We start from the raw sequence: 27,807 nt of genomic DNA, 5'->3' as shown, positions 1-27,807 counted from the left end.
CTCATCCTTTCATACACACAGATTAACAACGGGAAAAGAATAGAGTCATGACCTTATTTATTTACAAGCACAGAATGACTCCCTAACCTCTCCCATGACAGAGCAACCCTATCCAGCCCAGTTAAATAACTGCAACTGGGGTGTAAGGTTGAAAAGGAGGAATTATGGGAAATACAGGACTAGGGGACCATACCCCACATTAAATAGTTATATACATCAGTTCCTGTGGTTCTGTACAGAGCAGCGGCTGACCCCACCCCCACAGGACACAGAATGGGGGGAGAGGAGACTGAGGGTGCTGAGACCAGAGCCAGCCCCTGGTGAAGTGCAATAGCAGCAGCAAGGTCCAAATGGTGCACAAGAGGGAGGGAGACCCCCCAGGGCTACCCACCCCAACCCTGCCCTGGAATGTGTAAGGGACAGGAATGGCTCTCAGGGAGCATATAGGAAGGACAAGGCTAGAACTGTCTTTTAGGACCCAGGTTTAGGGGCAACTTCTCGCCTACTTCACCCTAAACACAGCAACTGTTGGAGGAAAGCAGATGGCCAGCGGTGGTCTTACCTATCCCTCCAAACCTAGGTGAGGGCCTGGTTCCTTCCTACCTCTCCCCAGGGAAAAGGAAGGCAGCTGCTTGGCTCCCCTTAGAGAAGCCCAGGGAGCCTTTTACCACGGCTCCCTTTATAGTGTCACTGTCCCCACCAGGGAGGGGCCAGGCACAGTCTGTGGGTCGTCGTGGGGCTCAGGAGAAGTTCTGGACAGGGTGGCTGACCTTCATACAGGCCCAATAGAGAGCCCGGCCCAAACACAGCACTGCCAACAGGATGACAAAGGCCCAGGCTGCATAGATGCCTCCATATCGCCGTGCATGCTTCCATGTGCCAAACTGAAGAAGATAAAGAGAACAACAATGGGGTTACTGTTGATCTCTCACCACTTTCCAGGAAACCTAGTAACAGTAACAAGCAACTCAAGCCTCAGTTTCTGTCCCCTATCCACATGTGGCCACCTTCAGGGACCTTTTAAAAGGCCCAGTTGTCCAACTCCCATCTGCTAGGCAGGAAGACACTCAAACAATCCCAGACACCTGTCAGTTTTTCTTCATGTCTGACAACTTCCTAATAGCAACTGAATCTAAGTCACTTCTCTGTTCTATCTTCCGCATAAAGAAGATAGCTGTTTTTAACTCTGATAACATTGAAGACTTTATCAGTCTCCTTCAAATGTAGGTCATCTTGTTTGTTAAAACAAGACAAACAAAACCCCCCTCAGTTTCACTTCTTTTTAGGATAGCTATTTCCCCCATCTTAGCCTTAGGAGACGAGGCTGCAGAATGAAAGGGGCTGGATCAAGGTCTACTCACAGCAAGGCCAGTGGCAGTGACTGCCAAGAGTAAGCCAAGCAAGAAGCAGCAGATACATCTCTTTCGTGGATATCTGCGCCCAATAGATGACCTGTGGGGAGGCAAACAGAAATGGATACTTGGAATGGCCTTGTAGATTTTACCCTATTCATTACCCAGCTCAAGGATGCTGCTCCCTAATCACTCACACTTTCCTGCAGTGAGGGCAACGGGCCAAGGTTCGGTCTGTGAACTCTGTCCACTATGGAGAAAGGAAAAGGGAGACACCAATTAATAGTAGAAGCAGGGTCATTTTCAATGAGAGCCCTGGGGCAGTGGGAGGTGGGGAAATGGTTCTTCATAGAACAGACCTTTACAGGATTCATTATCATAACTCAGAAATACATTCATGACTACATTTCCACTCCCGCCCCTCCCTACCCTCAGCCTCCTAATACTTCCCCTCACCAGAAAAGTATTCTTGCAATGTCCACAGATGACCCTGACACCCACAGGTTGTGGTTCTGGACTCAAAGGTCCTGGATGCACAGGCCCCAGGTTGATGATTCTTTTGCTGTATAGGAGAAAATGACTATGTTTAGAAAGTTTTTAATCCTAAGGATCCCTACATTATTCCTCCCTCACATCCCCCCTCCCTGCCGTTAGAAGTCCCTCTGCTTCTCTGCATTGGAGAAGGAAATGGCAACCCACTCCAGCATTCTTGCCTGGAGAATCCCAGGGATGGCAGAGCCTGGTGGGCTGCCGTCTGTGGGGTTGCACAGAGTCGGACACGACTGAAGCGACTTGGCAGCAGCTGCTTCTCTGCACTGCCAGCCCTACCCCAGAGAATACGTGTGGGAAAAGCAGTGCTTAAATGTAAGGTCTCTAATGTCCCTTTTACCTCAGGATAATTCACCCAGTCTCGGAGACTTTCCATCTTCATAAAGATGGAGTAGTCTTTTATCCTAACCTGTTTACTGAGATAAGAAAGATAGCTATAATGTTCTAGAGACACAGCAGCCCTTAGCTTTTTCTCCTAAGTAAACACCAGGCTCTCTCATCTTTACATTCTCTGTAAACATTCATCCTTCTTAGGCTTTCCAATTTTCCCCACTAATGCCCTTCCCCAAATTATTCCTCCTCACCAGTAGGGCCGAGGGCAGGCAATCCGCTGGGAAGTCACTTTGCAGATAAGGAGACAGTTGCAGGGACATCGAACATATTTTTTCCCTGGGGGTGCATTCTTGATTGGCTAGAGAATAATGGGGACATCAGTAAGCAAATCTCTAATCCCAATCCCTGTTCTCCCAAAAACACCTTCTGAGAAGAGATCAGAGAGATAAAATCTTAGCCAGGACGGAGAAATGAAAGGCATATATAACATGACATTTACAAGCTAAAACTAAGCTTAAGTATAAAGACATGTATGAAGATGAGGGATGGTAAATATTAGCCTGGTGAGTGGCTTCTGGGGAAATGGTGTGTGAGACTCCTGGAACTGAAACCTGGGTTTCATGAAAGGTCCTTGGCCAATGACTGAAGGTCTGGGTCTAGAATCAAGGGATCAGAAAGAGGATCCAGAAAACAGGGCCCGTTTCATAGATTTGTGTAACTCACAGTGGCTTCATTGCAGACGCCACATTTGACTACATGCTGATGCATCTTGCCTTCCACGTTGATGAGAGACTGGCAGACTCGGCAGGTGATCATGGGAGCACTCCCACTGTCCGGGCTGGTCAAGGGTGAATAGGGGGGTGGGTCTTCCCCAGGCAACACGGCTGGGTGTCCCTCGGGGAACGGGGGAAATGCTGGACAGGAAGGTAAAAAGAAGGACTGGCATTACTTGAAGACACCCACTGATGCTACACGCAGTAGGCAACTGTTTCTGGTCCTCAACCCTTCTGACAAGCTCAGCGTGATTGTTATGATCAGTGCTTCCATCAGACTCCTCAGAGCTCCCTTCTGCTCCCAAGCTGCGGTCTCGATTGCAGAGAGAAGGAAGCCTCACCCAGTCACAGGTGCAACAGTCCCGCACCTGGCGCTTGGGCCCCGCCTCCGCCCTCGGCCCCGCCCCCTCCGCCTGTCAGAGTACCCCCGGGAACACCTCGGACCCCGCCCCGGCTTACCCTGGGGCGGGGCATGTTTACCGGCTCCGTACGGTGGTGCGGAGGGGGTCAGGCCTCCCCCGGGCCCAGCCCCACTCCCGCCCGGCCCCACTAATCCGTTTCCACCGGCGCCACCGTCGATGGGCTCGGAGAGCAGGGGGGATCGCTCTCCATCTGCCGCCATGGCCGCCACCGCCGCCTCCCGCTTCGGCCAAAGATACGGCTCTTTTCGCCTCCGCCGTCACCGCAGCCACCGCCGCCACCGCCGCCGCCGCTACCGGGTCCCCAGGGCGCCTGCGCGCCGCGCGCCCAGCTCGCCCGCAACCAGTGGCCTGCCCCGCCCCGTTCCGCCCCGCAGCACGTGATAGGCTATCCCCGCCCCGCCGTGCTATTATTGGCGGAGACATAGCGATTTCTGGTGCTGTGAAGGCAGCTCTTGTTTTCCATTGGGAAGCTTGGCGCCAACGTCAACTGTCACATGACTTTCAGGACGCCGCTGGGCCTGCAAAAACTGCACGTGACGAGAAGTTCTTCGAACCATTGGAAGCGTGGCCCATCGCGCTACCTCCAGACCAGGAGGTGGGGCAGGGCTGCTTCAGCTCACTGGTCACGTGTTTCAGGAAGCCGCCTGTGATCTGTTGGTACCCCCAGAACCGGCGCACAATCATTGCTCTTCATTGGTCCGAAGACACCACTAAAAGACTTTTATACTCTTTGCGGTTATGGTTGGCCTCTCATTGGCTGGAGGCTTCCCTTCCTGGGCCTGCGATCTTGGGGCGCAACTTTATTGGCCCGAACTTAGCCCCAGAACCTGGGGGCGTGGCTCAAAGAGCGGCAGTAAACGCCTGAGGAAGTGAGCGCTGTTGTGGGCACCGAGAGTAGAAAGGATAGGCAACAGTTAGCCGCTCTACTCAAAGGAATACCTCTGAAAAGTCAGAGTGAAGATATGCCAGGAAGAAATGGATTAAAACGGTAAGATGTTTACCCTAGTCTTCCTCGCTGAAGTCACCTCGAACCGGACACAAGACCGGCTTCTCCAGAAAGCTGCCTTGCAGAATCCACCCTCCTAGCGTCTCCGGTTAAATTATGAAATTTTCTCTACATGAATCTGTTTCTGTCACTACAGGGGTGTCTCATCGTTTTACTCGGTTTTCTGGCCCCCAGTTGTAAACATATATGCGTGATAAGAGTGTTTTGACTGAGTTACCAATCAAGTCCAAGGATATTTTTGTTCGTGTTTGGCGTAGAGACAGTCTTTAGACTTGTCTCAACTTCACCACCAGCCACGAGACTGCTAACAGAGTTTATTCTAACAAGCGTAGGAAAAGATCTTAAGCAGCTCCTGTGTTTAAACATACAGCCAATCCACCTAGCCATTCTCCTGTTTTTCCATAGTCATCCTACCTCTACTTGCATAGCAAATAAGACTACTTTTCAAATCTATCAAGGTCATCCATTTCTGTCTGGGTAGCCAGGCAGAAATGAAATGTGTAGAGTTCCCTCCTGTGGCTTAAAGGAACTTTTTGTTTCAACTTTGTTGAGGATTCAAGGTTCTTTCTGTTGTGGGTAGAGCAGGTACAGATGGACAAAGTTATTATGCAATTATTTAGAAGAATTTCCTTAATCATATGAATGCAGGGTGAGTAGACTGTTACTCTGGAATTGATGGTGGATGATAGAGTAAAAGTGAGTCACCTTAAAGAGATCTTTGTTTCACAGTGTAACTCATTTCCTTTAGTTAACCAAGTGCGGAATGGAAAGACCTCATTGTTGTAGAAGGGAGTACCCAGAGATCAAAGGAAGTTGGTTCAGCTCATACTCTTGGGAAATACCTGACTGCTTTGAATAGGAACATTTTAGCAGGTCTGTTAACCATAGGGGCTCCTTGACTGAGAATAATTCTCAATGGCTTCCTTTCCCTGAAGAAACCCTTAGGTGAGGGTTTTACCTTATCCTTTCCAAGAAACCAAAGCAGAACCCTAAGGGTCTCTCAGTAACCTCTAAACCCAACCTTTGGGGACCAGCTTTCTTCTCCAACCCCGTGTGATTGTTACAACACATAAATTACAACATTTTACAACACATGAACCACACTGCAATTTCCCCCATTTCATAACCCAAAGTGTGACTGTCTTAAATGGATGAAGCAACAAGAAATTGAAAAACTCAACTCTGAGGACGATGACTGGTTTAGCTAGAAGCCTGTCTATTGAGCCTAACATTGAGGAAAGTGAAGCCTGCCCCAGATACTTAATCATAAAAAGAACTGCTGCTTTTCTAGCACTTGTAGCTGCTAAAGGAGCTGGAGGCTTCACCTGAATTCTGATTGTTAGACACAGCTTTCCCAGGCCAGGTAGGGCCCCCAGACAATTCAGAACTAAGGAACCTCTGAATACAAAATGGAGAGGGGGTTGTAGCTCCCCGGGGAACAGGCGAGTCTGCTGTTCTTTCTGTTGTTTCTGGGCATACACATGCTCAAGTGTTTGCTCTAGAGTGTGGTAGGGTTCACTACTTGCACCTTGGTTACACATCATTCCACAACCTGTTCTTTTGTGACTCTTCTCACCCTCACCAAAGCCATATTTGATGTTCGTTTTATCTAGTTTTATAAAAATGTGGGAGAGTTGGAGAATTGGATACAGTACCAAGAATCCTAGAGGATGGCTGAGTAGAATGGCTTTTTTTTTTTTTTTTTCAGTAGTCTGGCCTCTTGGTGATGTTTTCGTCATGGGTTAAATATAGAAATATGTGCTAGAGAAGTAAATGAAGAGGTGAGTGTTAACCACTAAGAAGAATATTCTTTCTGACTGATATGTGAGTCACTGAAGGAGAGGTATGATGCAATAATCCTTGTATGTTTCATGTTACAGATCTCTTTTAATGCTAGACTAGCCTCTACCCATATAGGTGTGAGAGAGGGTTAAGGGAAGTACAGTAGCTCTCTAAGTGCTCTCATTTGAAAGTGCCTTGTAATAAATTCCTTTGGGACCTGATTTCCAAGACTTCCTTGGAAGGAGCTGTTACGTACTTGGCAAATGGACTCATTACTGACTACATACAGTTCCAGGCATAGTACTTTAGAAGAAATCTAAGATCAGTAAATTGTCTCACCCTGAGTGACATTACAACCTGGCAGTGGTCAGAAGAGCCATATCCAGAAAGCAAGGTAATTTTTGAGAAGGGCCCTAAAAGAAGTAGGAAAAATTCCTATCAGTGTGCAGGTGAGGAATCCCTCTTCTGGTCTTCCATTAGCTCTTGCTGCATAATAAGTGGCACCCAAACAAAATGATATGTGCTGAACAGTTCTTTCACTGGTCTCACCTGGGCTCATTCATGAAAAGAACTGAATGGTCCAAGATGACTCTTCACATGTCTGGCAATTGTATATACTAGTTCAGCTAGCTTCCTTATGGCAGGTGGAACTTAGGGCGACGGTCCAAGAGGGTGAGAGGAGAAGATGCAAGACATTTTTAGGCCTAGGCTGAAGCACTGGTATAACTTCATTCCTACCTCATTCTAAGTCATAGCAAGTCATCAGGGCTGCCCAGATTTAAGGTGTGGGGGAAAAGACTTCAATTCTTTTTTTTATTCTTTAGGACTTCAGTTCTTGATGGGAGGAGCTGCAAAATTTTATGGCCATGTTTTTCAACCTACTATAAATGGTAGAATTTCAGCAAGCAATACATCTATACACATTTGTTATGCATCTACTCTTTATGAAAGACACTCCTTAAGAAACTTCAACTCTGGGTAGGGAGGAATAACAATGTGAAAATTCACAGTATAAAATATCAACACTAGGGAATCTCCTAGTAGTCTAGTGGTTAGGACTCCATGCTTTCAGTGCCAAGGGACTGGGTTCAGTCCCTTGTGGGGGAACTAAGATCACATAAGCCACGTGATGCAACCAAAAGAAGAAGAGAGAGAATAAAATAAAATGTCAACAAGGTAATGTTTTATTACATGGGAAAAAATACCAATTCTAGATATCTAGAATTTCTAAATATCTAGAAATTCATGGTGCAACACATGCTTCATAGGATATGAATTAAACAGTCTACAAATTCAAGGAAAGAGGAAATCACTTCTATCCAGAGCAGCCAAAGAAAACTATATAAAAAAATATAAAAACAAATATAAAAGCCAATATAAAAACATAAAGGATTATTATATTATTGTGCATGGATAACTTGGATTTGAGCTCTGCCTTGAGTGGGTCAGTAGGCAGAGTGATGCAAAAAGTAGTGATAATATTTGGTCACAGTTAATAAAGCAGTTTTATATCCATATTCATTTGATTTCCAAACCCACTGTGAATTGGGCAGGGAAGGCAAGATTGTTTTTATTTTGCAGTCTGAAAACTGAGGCTTTGTAAGCTAGAATCACTTAAGCCAAGGCAAAGATTGAAATGGGATTAAAAGTCCAGGTCTCCTTAAAAACGAGACCACTCCACAGTCAGGTCTGAACACAGTCAAAACATGAACATTCTCCTAGCCAAAAAAATCCCCAGTAGCCCCTCCTCCAGAGAATATGAATGACTGCTACTTCTTTACTTATTAGAGCCTTAGCCTCTGTGTAGTCTTCTCTGCTTCTAGATAAAATGGATTAGATACCCAATTATAGAATTGCCCTAATTCCTGACAGCACCCAATCCAGAGCAAAATCTCATTTCTTTAAATCCTTTCAAAATTTCTTAACAAAAGCCAAATTTTATAACAAGTCCTTTCTAGCACTCTCTTACTGACAACACCTCAGTTCTTCATGGTTTGTGCTTTCTCTCACTGCATGGAGTAGTAAAACAATTTTTTAAAAAAAATCCAGGTCTTCTGATTTATGGTTGAATGCTTTTGCACTCACATCATCTACTAGGCAGATGGAAAAGGGCAAAAATTCAGGGGTAGCAGAGTGCATGGTATCTGGGATGGGCCCCTTTTTATGCTCAATGCCTAGCCCATAAAAGTTGTTTAATAAATGACAAGTAAATGATTTAATTACCTTGAGCTGTATCTTGAAGGTAAATTTCTATACTGAGCAATATTGTCAGCTGTAGTTCCAAGCAGGGTGGATATTCAGTTAAGACACTACAGTGTGACTAGCATAAGTATTTTATGGCTGGCATTGGTTCTGATTGGTTGGTTTCTGTACTATACAAGTAAATAGTTTCAGTATTAGCCCCGGTACCAGCTATTTTACTTATAGGATGGGAGTTTCTCACTTAGATTGAGAAAAATCAGGCTATGAAATTATATTAGTTTGCTGGGACTGTCATAATAAAATATCCCAGACTGGGTGGCTTAAACAATGAAAGTGAAAGTCACTCAGTCTTGTCTGACTCTTTGTGACCCCATGGACTGTCCATGGAATTCTCCAGGCCAGAATACTGGAGTGGGTAGCCTTTCCCTTCTCCAGGGGATCTTCCTGACCCGGGAATCGAACTGGGGTCTCCTGCATTGCAGGCGGATTCTTTACTAACTGAGCTATCACAATAGAAATTTATTTTCTCACAGTTCTGGAGCCTTGAAGCCCAAGATCAATGTGTCAGCACAGGCCTCTGCTCTTGGTTTGCAGATAGCCACTTCCTCCACTGTGTCCTCAAGTGGACTTTTCTCTGTGCACAGATATTCCTGCTGTCTTTTCCTCTTCTTATAAGGAGTTAGGGCTCCTTATGATCTCATTTAACTTAGTTATCTCTTTAAAGGCCCTGTCTCCAAATATGGTCAGTTGGGCTTGGGGCTTCAGCATATGAATTTTGAAATAATCCATAAGACTTCATAGCAGGAGGATATAAAAAAAGAAACTGCAAAGATTTGGAAGCATTTTTTTTCTTCAGGCTTCCAACCAAATGGCAACTACTATCACACTGGGTAGATGACTGAGAATGAGGCTGGAGATATCCACCTGGCTTTTGCCACCTGGTTTCTCAATTTGATGTCTCTTTTCCGCAAACCCTGTTTCTTCTTTACCCTTTACTGAGGTGGTAGTTTATCACCCATGTGAAACCAACACAGTCCCTTACTCCATTTCCAGGGCAAAGAATGTTTTTGATAATATGCAGGGTGAGTTAACCAAGATAAGGGGTAGTGTCAGGGTTGGATGGAGTGGGGTACGATGTGGTCTAATTTTAAGAGATTATTTATCTTTATCACTCTGAACCTTTGTTCCCTTCTGTTCCAGGTCCTTTCCATGCCCCAGGTCTTTGTCCCTTCCTTAGGGTGTAGTCAGCTTCCCTATCTGGGAATGAGGGTGTTAAAGTCACGGTACTCCTACTGTGCCTACTGACTGAGGCACAGGTAGGGATCTCACACAGAAATGAAAGTGATCCTTTTGCCACCAGGATAAAAACTAAACTAAAATAATATTTTAAATTCAGGAACTGTAGGAAATGGAAGGTAAAAGATTGTTGGTGATGGTGGGACAGGTATTTAACTAGGCAAACATCTGTCTTGTGATATAGAGAGAATAAGAAATTTCAGGCAAGAGGCAGGAATAAACACGTTTCCTGCCTTAGTTCAGTTCAGTCGCTCAGTCGTGTCCGACTCTTTGTGACCCCCATGGACCACAACATGCCAGGCCTCCCTGTCCATCACCAACTCCCGGAGTGCACCCAAACCCATGTCCATCGAGTCAGTGATGCCATCCAACCATCTCATCCTCTGTCATCCCCTTCTCCTCCTGCCCTCAATCTTTCCCAGCATCAGGGTCTTTTCAAATGAGTCAGCTCTTCACATCAGGTGGCCAGAGTATTGGAGTTTCAGCTTCAACATCAGTCCTTCCAATGAACACCCAGGACTGATCTCCTTTAGAATGGACTGGTTGGATCTCCTTGTAGTCCAAGGGACTCTCAAGAGCCTTCTCCAACACCACAGTTCAAAAGCATCAATTCTTCAGCTTTCTTTATGGTCCAACTCTCACATCCATACATGACCACTGGAAAAACCATAGCCTTGACTAGATGGACCTTTGTTGGCAAAGTAATGTCTCTGCTTTTTAATATGCTGTCTAGGTTGGTCATGACTTTCCTTCCAAGGAGTAAGCGTCTTTTAATTTCATGGCTGCAAGTCACCATCTGCAGTGATTTTGGAACCCAGAAAAATAAAGTCTGACACTGTTTCCACTGTTTCCCCATCTATCTGCCATGAAGTGATGGGACTGGATGCCATGATCTTAGTTTTCTGAATGTTGAGCTTTAAGCCAACTTTTTCACTCTCCTCTTTCACTTTCATCAAGAGGCTCTTTAGTCTTTTTCACTTTCTGCCATAAGGGTGGTGTCATCTGCATATCTGAGGTTATTGATATTTCTCCCGGCAATCTTGATTCCAGCTTGTGCTTCATCCAGCCCAGCATTTCTCATGATGTACTCTGCATATAAGTTAAATAAGCAGGGTGACAATATACAGCCTTGACGTACTCCTTTTCCTATTTGGAACCAGTCTGTTGTTCCATGTCCAGTTCTAACTGCTTGTCGTGACCTGCATACAGATTTCTCAAAAGGAGCAGGTCAGGTGGTCTGGTATTCCCATCTTGAGAATTTTTCCACAGTTTATTGTGATCCACACAATCAAAGGCTTTTGGCATAGTCAATAAGCAGAAATAGATGTTTTTATGGAACTCTCTTGCTTTTTTTTTTTTTTTGTGGATGTTGGCAATTTGATCTCTGGTTCCTCTGCCTTTTCTAAAACCAGCTTGAACATCTGGAAATTCACGGTTCACGTATTGCTGAAGCCTGGCTTGGAGAATTTTGAGCATTACTTTACTAGCATGTGAGATGAGTGCAATTGTGTGGTAGTTTGAGCATTCTTTGGCATTGCCTTTCTTTGGGATTGGGAATAAAAACTGACCTTTTCCAGTCCTGTGGCCACTGCTGAGTTTTCCAAATTTGCTGGCATATTGAATGCAGCACTTTCACAGCATCATCGTTCAGGATTTGAAAGAGCTCAACTGGTATTCCATCACCTCCACTAGCTTTGTTTGTAGTGATGCTTCCTAAGGCCCACTTGACTTCACATTCCAGGATGTCTGGCTCTAGGTGACTGATCACACCACTGTGATTATCTGGGTCGTGAAGATCTTTTTGGTACAATTCTATGTATTCTTGCCACCTCTTCTTAATATCGTCTGCTTCTGTTAGGTCCCTAACATTTCTGTCCTTTATTGTGCCCATCTTTGCATGAAATGTTCCCTTGGTATCTCTAATTTTCTTGAAGAAACCTCTAGTCTTTCCCATTCTATTGTTTTCCTCTATTTCTTTGCATGATCTCTGAGGAAGGCTTTCTTATCTCTCCTTGCTATTCTTTGGAACTCTGCATTCAAATGGGAATATCTTTCCTTTTCTCCTTTGCTTTTCACTTCTTTTCACAGCTATTTGTAAGGCCTCCTCAGACAGCCATTTTGCTTTTTTTCATTTCTTTTTCTTGGGGATGGTCTTGATCCGTGTCTCCAGTACAAAGTCACGAACCTCCATCCATAGTTCATCAGGCACTCTGTCTGTCAGATCTAGTCCCTTAAGTCTGTTTCTCACAACATCCTAAGATGTTGAGCCTGCTTCTATAAATGTTGCCACTGGGAGTCACTAACTTGAGACATCTTTCCTCTCCATAAGCCAATATTTGGTGATTTAGAGCCCGCCACTTCCATTCCCCAGTTTCCTTGATATTGAGCATCGAAGCTGGATGTGTTACTGCATGGGTGCCTGGCCATGGGAGTCCCTCAGAAGTAGAAGGAGGCATGAGAAGAAGATAGAAAAGGGGTAATAAGGGAGTAATGAGCCAAAATCACCCTAAAGTTGATGACTGTTTGGTTCCTGACTACAGGAACCTTACAAATACAGAATAAAACATAGTTCTAGGTTTTTAAAATGTGGATACAGGGTAGCAGTAACTAGAAAAGATAAGAAAAGTCTTATGCAATAGAATTTTCTGTAATGATTGAAATATTTCTATGCTATGCAGTGTGGTAGACACTAGCCACTTGTGGCTTTGGAGCAGTTGGGATATGCTTAGTATAACTCAGAACTAATTTTTATCTTCTTAATTTTGCCCTTCAATTTTATTAAATTTAAATAGTCACATTTGGCTAGTGGCTTCTGTTTTAAACAATGCAGGGTTAGAGTTGCTGCTAATGGGCTGGGCATACCTCTAGTTTTTGTTCTGATCCAATTCATGTTTAGATGGCCTAGAGAAATAAAAAATAATAATCAATATTTTCTGTGTGCTTACTGTAAGTCCAGGCACTTATCTGAACATTTAACTGGCATTTTATTTAATCCTTGCAATGAGAATAAATACCATTATTATCACCATTTAACAGGTGAGAAAACTGAGGCATAACAAGATTTATTTTACTTGTTTTGGATCACACAACTGGTAGGTAAGGAGTGGAGATGGAATTTATCCCATGGAATTCACAAGTAGTTTGATTAGAGTTCATTCATTTACAGGACACGTTTAGGAACAAGGTGGCAAGGAGTGCCCTGGGGCCATAGTTCTCAGACTCTGTGCCAAGGGGCAAATCCACAGGGGTACCATGGGATATTTAAAAAATTTAAGGGAAACACAGCAATATCTGACATATCTCTCGTGTGCTATGCAAACTGCTAGGTCAAGGCAGTTCACAATTTGAACATTGGACTGTGCTACATTTCTTTTGATAATAAAATATCTTTGCAAAGTCAGACTTTAGGAGGTCCCTTTGATAAAAAAAATAACTGTGTGAAAATCAGCATGAAACAGGAAATGAGGGTAAAAGTGCTGGATTCCAAGGTTTTTGAAGTTGGGCAGGGCCCAACAGGCACACACAGTCCATTAGTAACTATTTGTGCTTATTTAAGAAAAAAAAATATTTTCTTTTAACTTATGTGTGTGTTTTTTTTTTCAAATGGTTCCTAAGTTGTCAGGCTCCAAGCAAAACTCTTAGGTGTTTCTTTTATCTAGAGGGGCTGTGAAAAAATTGCTGAGATCCTAAGTGCCCTATTAACTGAGGAACTGGAAACCTCTGGACTGGGATATTGAAAACAGATCAAAATGGAGTGTGGAGACTTGGCTTGTGATGGCCTGAAGAGAAATAAGAGACATTTAATAGATATTTCACATATGGGACCATTACGTATTAGCTGTATACCAGTGTTCTTAGCACCCCAAATACACACACAGACAGAATGTCTAAATCTGTTCCCTTTAAAGGTAAAAATCCTGTGAGGAAAAAAAAATCCTGTGGAAAGTAGTGAGAGATGTTAACCAACCAAGTTTTGGGGTAGGAAGGGAACTGAGGTAGGGTTTGAGGCGATCTGGGGCCTGGGACCTTCTGGTGGATAGACCACTAAAATGTGTTCTGAAGAGGCCTGCTGGGCCTCATAGGGAAGACTTCTCACTAGGCCATTGGTGAATTTGAGATTAAAAAGGTTAGGGTTCAAATGATTGTGTATAGAAGTTTGGTTTCTATACTTGAATTCAGAATAAAGTATGTTGTGTGGTTCTGAAGGTTATGTGACCCTGGCCAAGGTGCAATCTGATAAATTGTCCTTGCCTTTTATATAATCACACATTTCTTTGGTGCCCAGAATGTTTATATATACTGCCGACTCTTCCTTGAATGACACTGGAAAAACACTACAGAAGATTGAGTCTTGTTCCCCAGTTTTCCTTTTATAGATATATTGCAGATCATCTTCACTTACTTTAGACAGAGACCATTAAAATTAATTGATTAAGGAACTTTCCCAGTTGCCAGTGGCTAAGACTCTGTACTTCCAATGCTGTGGGCCTGGGCTCAATCCCTGGTCAGGGAACAAATCCCATACACCACAACTGAAGATCCTACATGCCGCAACAAAGCTCAAAGGTCCCAAGTACCGCTACTAAGACTGGGTGCAGCCAAATAAAAAAGTATTAAAGTAAAACAAAACAAAAAACAAACTTAATTAAGGGAATTCCCAGGCAGTCCAGTGGTTAGGACTTGGTGCTTTCACTGCCAAGGGCCTGGTTCAATTTACGGTCAGGAGCTAGGATCCCACAAGCTGAGTGGTACAGCAAAAATAATAATAATTGATTAAGTTTGTGTTTTTAGATATAATTATGTTCTGTTCTTGTCTTTTGAGTAAACTGAATTGGATTCGGGGTGTTTAACAAGAATGTTGTTTTACTTTCCTGATGGTCTAGTGGTTAAGAATCTGCCTGCCAATGCAAGGGACACAGGTTTGATCCCTTACCCGGGAAGATCCCACATGCCACGGAGCAACTAAGTCTGTGTGCTCTGCGATAAGAGAAGCCACTGCAACAAGAGGCCAGAGCTTCAAAAGGAAGAGTAGTCCCTGCTCAAAAGTAGAGAAAGCCTGCGTGCACCGACGAAAACCCAGAGCAGCCAAAAGTAAATTAATAAATAAAATTTTAAAAAATAAATTAAAAAAACCTTTCATAGACTTCCCTGGTGGTCCACTGGTTAGGACTCCATGCTTCCAACGTAAGGGATATGAGTTGGTGAACTAAGATCACATATGACATGTGGCACAACCAAGAAAATTAAAAGAAAAAAAAAAACCCCACAAAAACCCTTCAGCAATTGAATATTGATAGATATTATCCCTGGGCTGATTTTTTTCTTATGATTGAACTTATCCATCATTCAAAATCATGCTTTCCATGTCTCAATTGTACACACATTTCTAAGGTGAAACATTACTTTTAGACCACCCATTTGTTACCTTTGCTAAAATTACTGGATGAATAAGGAAAATAATAATAATAATAGTGATATCAATAATAGTGATAGAATAAATCAGTCATTTGACACTGCACTCAGTTCTTTATATATGTTATTTTTGTTTTTATATATATTGGAAAATTCCATGAACAGAAGATCTTGGCTGGCTGCAGTCCATGGGGTTGCAAAGAGTCATCCACAACTGAATATGCACCCATATTGTCATTATTCTTATGTTCCTAACACAAGAACAGTTCTAGTACATAGTTGATGCTCAGTAAGTATTTGTTACATGAATGAGATAGAAATGGGGCTGGGAAACATTGGTTTGGGCCATGGTGTTGGGTAAAAAGGCCAGAAGGAAAGGTTTGCGTTCAGGAGGGTGGAAATAGGTGGAGGATTCCAATAACTAAGCAAGGACCATTGATTTGTGATTTGATGTGAATTTGGTTAAACTTATAAAAGTAGGGGCAGAAAATAGCTGAATTCTTACAAAGATGTTATATTTAGTAGTTCTGTTACAAAAATTTTCATTTGGGGGAAGAGTTCTTCTCTAATCTGAATTCCTTGCATCAATTATTGTGTAAATCAAGAAACTGTCAGTCATTTTCTCATCTGATCCCCACCCTGTCCCGATCCTTTGTCTGTGTCAAGGATCCAGAAATTGTGTGTGATTGTGTGTGTGTGTGTGTTCCAATAAACCTTATTTACCAAAATAGACTGAGAGCTGTATTTTGCTTGCTATTAGAATACCACCCAATAATGTTCACTGACAGTTTACAGCATTGACTATCTGTTACAGACTACTATTCTTTGTAAATACTATTATTTATTTTGTATTCAAAAACTTTTAAAAAATATATCCATAATAATGAGTAAAGAATGTATGGAAATATTTTATAAATGACATAATTTGGGGAACAAGGGGGAAATTCCTATTTCTCATTCAGTTCAGTTCAGTTCAGTTGCTCAGTCATGTCCAACTCTTTACGACCCCATGGACTGCAGCATGCCAGGCTTCCCTATCCATCAACAACTCCTGGAGTTTACTCAAACTCATGTCCATTGAGTCAGTGATGCCATCCAACCATCTCATCCTCTGTCATCCCCTTCTCCTGTCTTTAATCTTTCCCAGTATCAGGGTCTTTTCCAATGAGTCAGTTCTTCGCATCAGGTGGCCAAAATATTGGAGTTTCAGCTTCAGCATCAGTCCTTCCAATGAGTATTCAGGACTGATTTCCTTTAAGATTGACTGGTTTGATCTCCTTGCAGTCCAAGGGACTCTCAAGAATCTTCTCCAACAACACAGTTCAAAAGCATCAACTCTTTGGCACTCAGCTTTCTTTATGATCCAACTGTCACATCCATACACAATTATCGGAATATTTCTCATTACTGAATCCCAAAGCTTAATACCCATAAGGAATTTGGTTGAAAACACCTGGAGAAGGGGATTTGCTGCATGCTCCTGTGAGGATCTGGGAATTCTTGCCGCTAGAACCTTTTCTTCTCCTCTGGGCCTAGATTTAGACCCCTGATTGTTGTTGTTCAGTTGCTCAGATGTGTCCAACTCTTTGCGACACCATGGACTGCAGCATGCCAGGCTTCCCTGTTCTTCACTATCTCCCTGAGTTTCCTCAAACTCATGTCCATTAAGCTGAAGACACAATCCAACTATCTCATTCTCTGTTGCCCCCTTCTCTTTCCACCCTCAATCTTACCCAGAATCAGGGTTTTTTCCAATGAGTCGGCTCTTCCCATCAGGTGGCTGAGCATTGGAGCTTTAGCTTCAGCGTCAGTCCTTCCAATAAATATTCAGGGGTGATTTCCTTTAGATTTGACTGGTTTGATCTCCTTGTTGTCCAAGGGACTCTCAAGAGTCTTCTCCAACACCACAGTTCAAAAGCATCAATTCTTTGGAGCTCAGCCTTCTTTATGGTCCAACTCTTACACCCATACATGACTACTGGAAAAACCAGTAGTCTTTGACTATACGGAGCTTTGACTAACTTTGACTAGACAGACCTTTTGTCAGTAAAGTGATGTCTCTGCTTTTTAATATGCTGTCTAGGTTTGTCATAGTTTTTCTTCCAAAGAGCAAGCATCTTTTAATTTCATGGTTGCACTCACTGGCTGCAGGGATTTTGGAGCCCAAGAAAATAGTCTGTCACTGTTTCCATTGTTTCCCCATCTAATGATGGGGAAGTGATGAGACATCTGCATATCTGAAGTTATTGATATTTCTTCAGGCAATCTTGATTCCAGCTTGCATTTCATCCAGCCCAGTATTTCATATGATGTACTCTGCATAGAACTTAAATAAGCAGGGTGGAAATATACAGCCTTGACATACACCTTTCCCAAGTTTGAACCAGTCTGTTGTTTCATGTCTGGTTCTAACTGTTGCTTCTTCATCCACATACAGGTTTCTGGTAAGGTGGTCTGGCATTCCCATCTCTTCAAGAATATTCCTCAATTTACTGTGATCCACACAGTCAAAGGCTTTAGCGTAGTCAATGAAGCAGAAGTAGATGTTTTTCTGGAATTCTCTTGCTTTTTCTACAAGCCAATGGATGTTGGCAATTTGATCTCTGGTTCCTCTGCCTTTACTAAATCCAGTTTGTACATCTGGAAGTTCTCAGTTCACGTATTGTTGAAGTCTGGCTTGAAGGATTTTGAGAATTACCTTGCTAACATGTGAAATGAGTGCAATTGTGGGGTAGTTTAAACATTCTTTGGCATTGCCCTTCTTTGGGATTAAAATGAAAACTGACCTTTTTCAGTCCTGTGGCCACTACTGAGTTTTCCAAATTTGCTGGCATATTGAGTGCAGCACTTTCACAGCATCATCTTATAGGATTTGAAATAGCTCAGCTAGAATTTCATCACCTCTACTAACTTTGTTAATAGTGATGCTTCCTGAGGCCCACTTGACTTCGGAGTCCACCATATCTGGCTCTAGGTGAGTGACCACACCATCATGGTTATCTGGGTCATTAAGATCTTTTTTGTATAGTTTTTCTGTGTATTCTTACCATCTCTTCTTATCTTCTGCTTCTTTTAGGTCCATACTGTTTCTGTCATTTATTGTGACCATCTTTGCATGAAATGTTCCCCTGGTATCTCTAGTCTTTCCTATTCTATTGTTTTCCTCTGTTTCTTTGCATCATTCACTTAAGACGGCTTTCTTATCTCTCCTTGCTATTCTTTGGAACTCTGCATTCAGATAAGTATATCTTTCCTTTTCTCCTTTGCCTTTCACTTCTCTTCTCTTCTCAGCTATTTGTAAGGCCTCCTCAGACAACCATTTTGCCTTGTTGTATTTCTTTTTTGGGTATGGTTTTGATCACTGCCTCCTGTACAATGTTACCCTCTGTCCATAGTTCTTCAGGTACTCTTTCTATCAGATCTAATCCCTTGAATCTGTTTGTCACTTCCACTGTATAATCGTAAGGGATTTGATTTAGGTGAGACCTGAATGGCCTAGTGGTTTTCCCTACTGTCTTCGATTTAAGCCTGGATTTTCCAACAGGGAGCTGATGATCTGAGCCACAGACAGCTCCAGGTCTTATTTTTGCTCGCTGTTTAGAGCTTTTCCAACTTCAGCTGCAAATAAAATCAGATTTTGATATTGACCATCTGGTGATGTCCATGTGTAGAGTCATTTCCTTGTGTTGTTGGAAGACAGTGTTTGCTATGGCCAGGGCGTTCTCTTGTCAAAACTCCGTTAGCCTTTGGCCTGCTTCATTTTGTACTTGCCAGACTTGCCCATTACTCCAGGTATCTTTTGACTTCCTACTTGTGCATTCTAATCCCCTATGATGAAAAGGACATCTTTTTTTTTGGTGTTCTAAAAGGTCTTGTAGGTCTTCATAGAACTAGTCAACATCAGCTTCTTCAACATTAGTGTTTGGGGCATAGACTTGGATTACTGTGATATTGAATGGTTTGCCTTGGAAACGAACTGAGACCATTCTGGTCATGTTTGAGATTGCACCCAAATATTGCATTTCAGACTCTTTTTTTGACTATGAGGACTGCTTCATTTCTTCTAAGAGAGTCTTGCCCACAGTAGTGGATATATTGGTCTTCTGAGTTAAATTCATCCATTCTCATTCATTTTAGTTCACTGATTCCTAAAAGATTAATGTTCACTCTTGCCATCTCCTATTTGACCACTTCCAATTTACCTTGATTCATGTACCTAACATTCCAGGTTCCTATGCAATGTTGTTCTTGACAGCATTGAATTTTATTTTCACCACCAGACACATCCACAACTAGGCATCATTTCTGCTTTGGCTCAGCCTCTTCATTCTATCTGGAGCTATTTCTCCTCTCTCCTCCAGCAGCGTATTGTACATCTACCAATCTGGGGGGGCTTCATCTTTCAGTGTCTTGTCTTTTTGTCTTTTCATACTATTCATGGGGTTCTCAAGGCAAGAATGCTGAAGTGGTTTGCCATTGCCTTCTCCAATGGACCACATTTTGTCAGACATGACTCATCTGTCTTGGGTGGACCTACACTGCCTGGCTTATAGTTTCAATGAGTTACAGAAGGCTGTGATCCATGTGATCATTTTGGTTAGTTTTCTGTGACTGTGGTTTTCATTCTGTCTGCCTTCTGATGGATGAGGATAAAAGACTTGTGCAAGCTTCCTGATGGGAGGGACTGGCTGTGGGGAAAACTGAGTCTTGCTCTGAAGGGCAGGGCCTTGTTTAATAAATTTTGAATCCAATATTCTGCTGATGGATGGGGCTGTGCTCCCTCCTTGTAATTTGGCCTGAGGCAGCCTATAGTCTCTATGGTAGGGCTATATGTTTTTTCCAAATCCTATAACCTCCACATCAGTCTAATCGCTAGTGAAATTTGTTGTCTTGTTCTACTCTTTGTGACCTCATGGACTATATATGGGCTTTCCTGGTGGCTCAGAGGTTAAAGTGCCTGCTACAATGTGGGAGACCTGGGTTTGATCCCTGGGTCTGGAAGATTCCCTGGAGAAGGAAATGGCAACCCACTCCAGTATTCTTGCCTGCAGAGTCCCATGGATGGAGGAACCTGGTGGGCTACAGTCCATGGCGGCGCAAAGACTATATATAGGGTAGGTCCCCTGTATATTGGGCACCTACCTAGCTGGGGAGTTCATCTTTCAGTGTCACATTTCATGGGGTTCTCAAGCCAAGAATACTGAAGTGGTTTGCCATTCCCTTCTCCAGTGCATGGGCTTAGAGTCCACGGAATTCTCCAGACCAGAATACTGGAGTGGGTAGCTGTTCCCGTCTCCAGGGGCTCTTCCCACCCAGGGGGTGCACCCAGGTCTCTCGCACTGCAGGCGGATTCTTTACCATCTGAGTCACCAGGGAAGTAAAATCGACCCTTTTTCCTTTGTTCAGGAAGGAATTCAGACAGAGGCTACTTAATTTTATTCTGAGTTTGCAGGATCTAAGGTTTACATTTTCCTCTTTTCAAGTCTCTCATGATTTGCTGTAGACACCGTCAGGAATGGGGTTGCAGACAGATGGTTAGAGGCTCTGCTCCCGGACTTTCAGCCCTCTTCCCGCACAGGCTTCCGTGCTGTAAACTCCCGACATGCTGTAAGGACTGGGTGCAGAGGCACAACGCGGGATGCTCCCACCTCCCTCCGCCCCGCCTCCCCTCCCCCCTCCGCCTAAGGTAAAGTACTGCTAGAGGAAGATACTGCGTCTGGAAAGAACTCAGATTAGATTTACAGCCTTGCTCGGGGCTATTGAGTTGGGCAGGTCACCATGGAGACGAAGCCGGCTGCGTACTCGCTTGCCATTGGCTGGGGACTCCGGCGCTGGGGATATAATGAGCCAGCGCGGTGCAAACAGTGCGCTAACTGTGTGGGTAACACTCGGTGACCGAAGCCAGCTCAGCTCCACGGAGCAGATATGAACGGAGAAGGGCACACTCATCGAGAGGGCGTCTGCGGGACCATGGAGAACGGGTAAGGCGGGGACCAGGCCCAGGGAACCCAGGAAGCCCCTGGGGAGAGGAAATAGCTATCTTCGAGCCCTGAAAACACAGCACTCTGGGTCTCGAGAGGGCCAAGAGAGGGAAAGAGTGCCCCAGAGATGCAGAGAGGCCTGGCTGGGAGCCCGGTATCAGGCGCAAGGCAGCCGAGCGGTGGTGAGGCCGGCCCTGGCAGGGGCGCGCGCGGGAATCGAGCAGGGTGGCGCCACCAGAGCAGGAAGGGAACAGGTTAGTAAACTGTGGTCTGCTTCCCAAAAGAGCCGGTGTGTGTGTGCGTGCGCTGGCTCACGCACTTACTGAGACGTGAGTATAGAGAGAGCGTGCTCCTCCACCCACACATGGGGAAGAGGTCTTCTCAACCCATGTGCTCGTCACAGATTCCGATTCGAGAGTGTAGGGAAAGCCGCGAGGCACTTTTGGTGCCGGTATCTAGAGTTCGTCCTTCAGAGGAGAGAGTGTACTCCTCGTCCCTCGGGAACACCTCTTCCCTCCAAGTTGGAGGTCCAATTAAGTTGCGGATGGCTTCTCCAAGAAAAGGAAATTCTTACTCATGAAACAGCAACAGATCCTTCCCATTCCCTGCCACCCCTCCCCCACCCTTACCCCCCCCCCCCCCACTACCCCGCACTCCCTCGCGCCCTTGCTTTTAAAAACCTTTATTTCGGCTTTGGTCCTTGAAATCCCTACCCAGCATTAGGGATCACAGTGGCTTTAGGGTGCCCAGGGATTCGGGGCATTCTTGGGATATTGAGGCTAAGGAGGAAGTCCTGTAAGCTGTGGCTCCGACGTGCTTGATGGGCCAAGGCTTCAGTTATTTACTTTACTTTGCACCTTTTGGGATGATATTTAATTTTTACCATCTCACTGCTTCTCTCATCTCCATCATCCTTTGACCCCATTTCTATTGCCCCCACCCTGTCCCTTGTCCAGGTACTTGCCTGAGGGTAGCCCAGTGTATGTCATCTGGTTTCCAAGGCAGTACTTTTGAGAAAAAAAAAAAAAGGTTTCCTCTGGAGGTTTGGTTAGTTAGTTGTGTTCAGCTCTGTCACACCTCAGTCTCCCCACCTCCCTTCTTGTTTTTTCCAGATAGGTATGAGAGAACTGGACTAGAATTGTAGAAAAATTCCCAGTTGATTCTTGGGGATGTCTGGTTATGTCTATTTAGGTCTCTGAAAGGCAAAGGACCTTGGATCTTGATGAAGAAAAGGAAAGATGGGAGAAGGCAGGGAGGAAAAATACAGGCAGGGGGAAGAGTTGTTTAAAAAAAGGGGGGGGAGGTTTCAAGTTCTGTGGACCTGTACCATGATTTTATGGACTCAAAGGTCTTTGGAGCTTGTAGGCAAGTTTTTAATTCATTTTCAAACAGAGCCTAATACAATAGGTGAGGCCAGTCACATTTCCTTGCTTTATTTACCCTAGAGGAAAGAATTTGAAGCACAAGTTACTTGCTTAAAAAGATAAAATTGGGACTATAATCCAGATAGAGTTCTGCTTCCCTCTAGGCCAGAATTATGAAACCTGGTTTTCGGATGAAAATTACCTGAGGCACTTTGGTAAGAAACAGAGATTCTGGGGCCTCTCCCCAGAATGATCCATCTGTAAAGGTGGGCTCCAGAGCCTGTAGTGTTCACAAGCTGCTGCTGAGAAACTTAAACAGTCAGCTATCCCCCAGCTCTTGACAACCAGAATTGTGGTCTGGATTTGCTTCTTTGTGCAGTAGCTTGGTCTAGCTCCTTGGCCAACTTCTGTATCGCCTGTCACCTTGGTACCCCTGCCAGCCTTTCTACACTGAAGGTTATTATTTTATGATACCCTTGGGTTGGGAGTAATCTCACCTTGGTTTTCCATTTTTTCCACCTAGATATACATATGAAGATTATCAAGACACTGCAAAATGGCTCTTGTCTCGCACTGAACACCGACCTCAAGTGGCATTGATCTGTGGTTCTGGGTTAGGAGGTCTGATTAAAAGATTAACTCAAGCCCAGACCTTTGACTACAGTGAAATACCAAACTTTCCCAAAAGTACAGGTACTGGCAAAGGGAAGGAGGGATGGGACTGAGGGGTGCTGATGGAACTGTGATGGGAGGGCTTCTACCCATGGTCCTGGGTTTCCTCTATAGCATTTGACTAGCAACAACTGTTGTGAAAGAGGGAAAAAACCCATCAAGAATCAGAATGACTTTAGAAAGAAATTCCTCCAGTAGAAACATTCTAACAGACAGGGCGTGTGTGTGTGTGTCACTGTTCCTGTGTGATGACGTGTTTCCTACGCCTTAATGACTCAGCTCCTCAAAGCTTTACAACACATCCCCTAGACATCCTTCCCCCCACACACCGTGGTCACCACGTCCTCATACACCTCGCTCGTTTCTTTCAGTCTGTATCCTAAGTGGAAAAAGATGTGCCTGTAACCTCCCGGGACAAAGTCAGCCCCCACTCCCACGCTCACCCTGTCCTGTGTGTTCCTGCTGATCTCAATCTCCCCAGCTCTAGCTACAGCCTAGAATAAGGCTGTAGAATAAGCCTAGAATAAGGCACGCACTGGTACATGCCAACAAATGAACACACCGACTGCCATGTTCTTGCAGACAAATACCCAGGTAATATATGAATACACAAGACTTGGTTCACACTGACCTTTGTCGGGGGCAGGGAAGGGCCCCCTCTGCATAGTGGAGCTCTGAGGGATTTGAGGAGAGTATATCTAGCATCTCAGTAGCAGCCAGAGGCTCCAAGGCCAGACTTCCCTGGAGGTCCAGTGGCTAATACTCCACACTTCACTGCAGGGCCTGGGTTCCATCCCTGATTGAGGAGGTTCCTCATGCCAAGGGTGAGGCTTAGAAGAGGGTCAGGTGAGAAACAGCCAAGTTTACTTGGCCAAGGACAAGGGTAGTTTATTTGGTTTATTTATTAATTTCTCAGGACCAACTTTTGTTGGTTTATTATTAATTTTTCAGATTGTACTTTCCTTCCTCTTTTCCCTGGAGAGTTAAGACTTAACAGATATTTTTCATTCCCTTTGGAACAAGACTAGGAGACCAGAGCGGGGAGTGGCAATAGGGTTGGAGAAGGAAATAATAGAGAGAAGGGAGTGCAAAGTTTTCTAAGGGAGATGGAAATGACTTTGGCTCCATCTGCCACTCTACCCCCAATGACAAGGGCACGGCACTCAGTGAAAAGTGGATTAAGCTTTTTAAACTTTGTCAACTTATTTTTTTTTTCAACTTGTTTTTTATACTCTATTTGGGCTTTCCTAACTGTATCACCTCTGCTCTATTACAGGTAACTTTTTTATATGCTCCTCAATCTCTGAGTACCCCTGAACTCTCCCTCTATTTTGACTCTTCTCCCAGACCATTCATTCCCTAAGGGATAGGTTGGCCATGTCCCTTAAAGGAGAAATGTTAGATGAGAGAAATAGTAATAATTGTTACTATGTCTGTATGAGGAGTTATCTTTGCAGTCCCACACCCCTACGTGTCACATACAGGGCATGTATTCCCACAGGATTATTTTGGGAGTCACAAAAAAGACTTGTATGGGTTCAATGTCGGCCCCTTTCCTTGTTCATAGCCTTTTTAGGAAGCTAGACTATACCATGAGCTTCCTTTCAAGAGTGAGGAAGCATATAGCTTAGTTATGGTCATAAGAATATGCATTTTGAGAGTTTTGAAAATTTTGGAAAAGAGGTCTATGATTACAACACTCACTGCATTCATTATTACCCACTTACTCAATTTTTACCCACTATTCTATTACCCACTTATTCTTTTATTCTCTTGCATTATGACTTTCTCATTCTTTTAAAGTTTCTTTAAAAAGTAACTGGTGTATATTCACATTGAACATCTTTATCCCCATCGCTCTAATCTCAGAGTGTACTTGTGTCTAAGTTTACGATTAATTTCTGTCTCCCCCACCAGTGGCTTCCCCAGTGGTTCAGTAGTAAAGAATCCACCTGCAGTACAGGAGACCTGGTTCAGTCCTTAAGTTGGGAAGATCCCCTGGGGAAGGGAATAGCAACCTACTCCAGCATTATTCTCGCCTAGAGAGTCCCATGGACAGAGGAGCCTGGTGGGCTACAGTCCATGGGGTCACAAAGAGCTGGACATGACTGAGGCAACTGAACACACCCCCACCAGACTTAAACTTTCTGAAAGTGGAGAGGATGATGTTTTCTATTGGTTAATTATACCCTCACATGTTGAACACAGTGAGTTGGGCCAGTGTAGGTGCTCAGTGGATATATGTTGTATGAAAGCATCATTCCATGCATTTCCTTCTCTTTTCTGTATACAGTGCCAGGTCATGTTGGTCGACTGGTGTTTGGGATCTTGAATGGCAGAGCCTGTGTGGTGATGCAGGGCAGGTTCCACATGTATGAAGGCTACCCGCTCTGGAAGGTAAAACAGGGGCACAAGCCGATTGGGTCTGGAAGAAGGGAGATGGAGCTCTCTATCCTATTTTACTACCTAGCTGCTTAAGCAAGGTAGATTTTTGGTCCCCTCCTTTCTCTTCTTTCATGATGTATGTCATGTTTATCTGCATGGGTGTATTGGTAAAATTTTAAAGAAAACTCTCTGATCTTTTATCTTTCCCTTCTAAGGTGACATTCCCAGTGAGGGTTTTCCGGCTAATGGGTGTGGAGACCCTGGTGGTCACCAACGCAGCTGGAGGGCTCAACCCCAAATTTGAGGTTGGCGATATCATGCTGATCCGTGATCACATCAACCTACCTGGTTTCAGTGGTGAGAACCCTCTCAGAGGGCCCAATGATGAAAGGTATCTATCCTGCTTCTTTCTGTTAAGATGGGTCAGCTTGGGAGAGCTCGCTGTATTCCATTAATCTGAGATAATCCAACCTGTACTCTAGGTTTGGAGTTCGTTTCCCTGCCATGTCTGACGCCTACGACCGGGATATGAGGCAGAAAGCTCACAGTACCTGGAAACAAATGGGGCAGCAGAGAGAGTTACAGGAAGGCACCTACGTGATGGTGGCGGGCCCCAGCTATGAGACTGTGGCCGAGTGTCACCTGCTGCAGAAGCTAGGGGCGGATGCTGTTGGTGAGGAGGGGAACTTGGCTGGTGGCTTCGTAATTTTGGGGGACTTTTTTGTTTTGTCTTTTTGTTTTTGGCTGCTCTGCATGGCATGTGGGATCTTAGTTCCCCAATCGGGGACTGAGTCTGCAGTCCCTGCATTGGAAGTGCAGAGTCTTAACCACTGGATTGCCAGGGAGCTCCCTTGACTTGGAGGCTTGAAGAGAGGATCCTGGTAAAATAGGTTGGAAAAGAGTAAAAGACTGTAGATTTAGATGATACACTGAAGGAGGGGTCTGTTTTAAGGGAAGATTGAATTAACTGACTTTAAAGGTGATTGGGAGGTTTGCACTGTAGCCTCAACCCACCACCCAGCACCAAGGACTTTAACCAGTGTAATGCTAATGTGATAACTGTCCATTATGTGATAACTGTTTTTGATTATTTTAACAAATATCATAGGCACCTTCTATACCTCTGGCTGGAAGATAGAATTGGGACATTAGAACTGACTTTAAAATGATCACAAGCAGAGATAGAAATAAAGTATTGTAATGGTGATATTTATAAGAAATGTGTAAAGCCCCCTGAAGCCCAACTCTTTTAGGTAATACAGAACAACCTAAGCTTGACACTAATTTAGCTGCTTCTTTGGATGTTTTCTTAGTGTCGAACTGTCAACGAGGTGATGAATGGAGCTGAGGCTAGGGGCCATTTGGGGATTCTGACTGTTGGTTTCCCTCTTTGTCTACATCAGGCATGAGCACAGTACCAGAAGTTATAGTCGCAAGACACTGTGGACTTCGAGTCTTTGGCTTCTCACTCATCACAAACAAGGCCATCTTGGATTATGAAAGCCAGGGGAAGGCCAATCACGAGGAAGTACTAGAGGCCGGGAAGCAAGCTGCGAAGAAATTGGAACAGTTTGTCTTCATTCTCATGGCTAGCATTCCACTGTCCGAGCACACCGATTAACCAGCCCCGGAGTGGGTTGGCCTCTCCGTTATGGGGTCCGAGGAGCTGCTGCCTATTTCAGCCCTTGCTGGCGTCACGTGCCTCTGCCTTAGGTGGTGGCAGAAAGGAGGGTCACCTTCCCTGCTTCTCCCACCAGACCTTACTGGTGCTGAGCCCTCTTCTGGCCAGTTTGTCATCTCAAAATGATTTCCACTCCTATTCCTCTTCAAGAACTCGAGCCCAAGCCCTTCCACGCATCCAAGGATTTGGTTTGGGGCCCTAGAACTCAGCACAGTAACCATTACTGGCTCAAGATGGTCCTCTCACATTCCTCGGGGCTCAGTTCTGCCTCCTCAGAGCACTGGAGACCATACAGGGAACAGCCTATTCCTTTTGGATTTTTATATTATTATATTTTGAGAATAAAGAGAAAGATGAAATAATTTATTCATTTTTATGTAATTTGGGATAAGGTTGGGAGTATGGGCCGAGAGTGACATGAAACCAATCATGAGACCACATTTTGTTTGACTCTGTGCTTCTCAGACAGCGAAGAAGAGAGATGAGGTGGTATGTGAATTCAGGGTAGGATGAAGCAAAGGCAAAGAGGTGAAAGTGAGAGAAAGTGCTAGAAGATAAGGAAAGGCTAACTTCTGGCACCTGATGGCTACTTCCCTC

The 27,807-nt window shown here is 44.2% G+C and overlaps 2 protein-coding genes across 4 annotated transcripts; one reads left to right on the top strand and one right to left on the bottom strand.

Moving 5' to 3' along the window:
* Positions 1-40: 40 nt before the first annotated feature.
* Positions 41-3,894, bottom strand: PIP4P1 (phosphatidylinositol-4,5-bisphosphate 4-phosphatase 1). Of its 2 annotated transcripts, none has more exons than XM_043471351.1 (7): positions 3,488-3,894; positions 2,958-3,148; positions 2,486-2,592; positions 1,809-1,914; positions 1,550-1,602; positions 1,362-1,452; positions 41-884 (listed from the first exon to the last, which is right to left on the bottom strand). In XM_043471351.1, the coding sequence occupies exons 1-7, from the start codon at positions 3,627-3,629 to the stop codon at positions 741-743; spliced, it is 834 nt and encodes a 277-aa protein (XP_043327286.1). In that variant the 5' UTR covers positions 3,630-3,894; the 3' UTR covers positions 41-740. The 2 variants fall into 2 exon arrangements, with proteins under 2 accessions (XP_043327286.1, XP_043327285.1); XM_043471350.1 differs by having other exon boundaries at positions 3,467-3,772.
* A 160-nt stretch (positions 3,895-4,054) lies between these two features.
* Positions 4,055-27,568, top strand: LOC122443316 (purine nucleoside phosphorylase). 2 transcript variants are annotated; one of them, XM_043471348.1, is made up of 6 exons: positions 4,055-4,417; positions 22,996-23,165; positions 25,438-25,541; positions 25,745-25,920; positions 26,012-26,202; positions 26,933-27,568. In XM_043471348.1, the coding sequence occupies exons 1-6, from the start codon at positions 4,392-4,394 to the stop codon at positions 27,148-27,150; spliced, it is 885 nt and encodes a 294-aa protein (XP_043327283.1). In that variant the 5' UTR covers positions 4,055-4,391; the 3' UTR covers positions 27,151-27,568. The 2 variants fall into 2 exon arrangements, with proteins under 2 accessions (XP_043327283.1, XP_043327282.1); XM_043471347.1 differs by lacking the exon at positions 4,055-4,417 and adding an exon at positions 20,933-21,108.
* The last annotated feature ends 239 nt before the right edge of the window (positions 27,569-27,807 follow it).

This window comes from Cervus canadensis, chromosome 6 (genome assembly GCF_019320065.1).
Source record: "Cervus canadensis isolate Bull #8, Minnesota chromosome 6, ASM1932006v1, whole genome shotgun sequence".
Taxonomy (NCBI): Eukaryota; Metazoa; Chordata; class Mammalia; order Artiodactyla; family Cervidae; genus Cervus; species Cervus canadensis.
Note: the sequence above shows the minus strand (reverse complement) of the source record. Positions and strands in the feature narration are given on the sequence as shown.

Coding starts and splice junctions, on each gene's coding strand:
- PIP4P1 (XM_043471350.1), bottom strand. CDS start 3,629: ATGGCGGCAGATGGAGAGCGATCCCCCCTGCTCTCCGAGCCCATCGAC. Junction 3,149..3,466: donor TAAACATGCCCCGCCCCAGG/GTAAGCCGGGGC, acceptor CTTCCTGTCCAG/CATTTCCCCCGTTCCCCGAG. Junction 885..1,361: donor TCACTGCCACTGGCCTTGCT/GTGAGTAGACCT, acceptor TATCTTCTTCAG/TTTGGCACATGGAAGCATGC.
- LOC122443316 (XM_043471347.1), top strand. CDS start 21,053: ATGAACGGAGAAGGGCACACTCATCGAGAGGGCGTCTGCGGGACCATG. Junction 25,921..26,011: donor AGAGGGCCCAATGATGAAAG/GTATCTATCCTG, acceptor CCTGTACTCTAG/GTTTGGAGTTCGTTTCCCTG. Junction 26,203..26,932: donor GCTAGGGGCGGATGCTGTTG/GTGAGGAGGGGA, acceptor TGTCTACATCAG/GCATGAGCACAGTACCAGAA.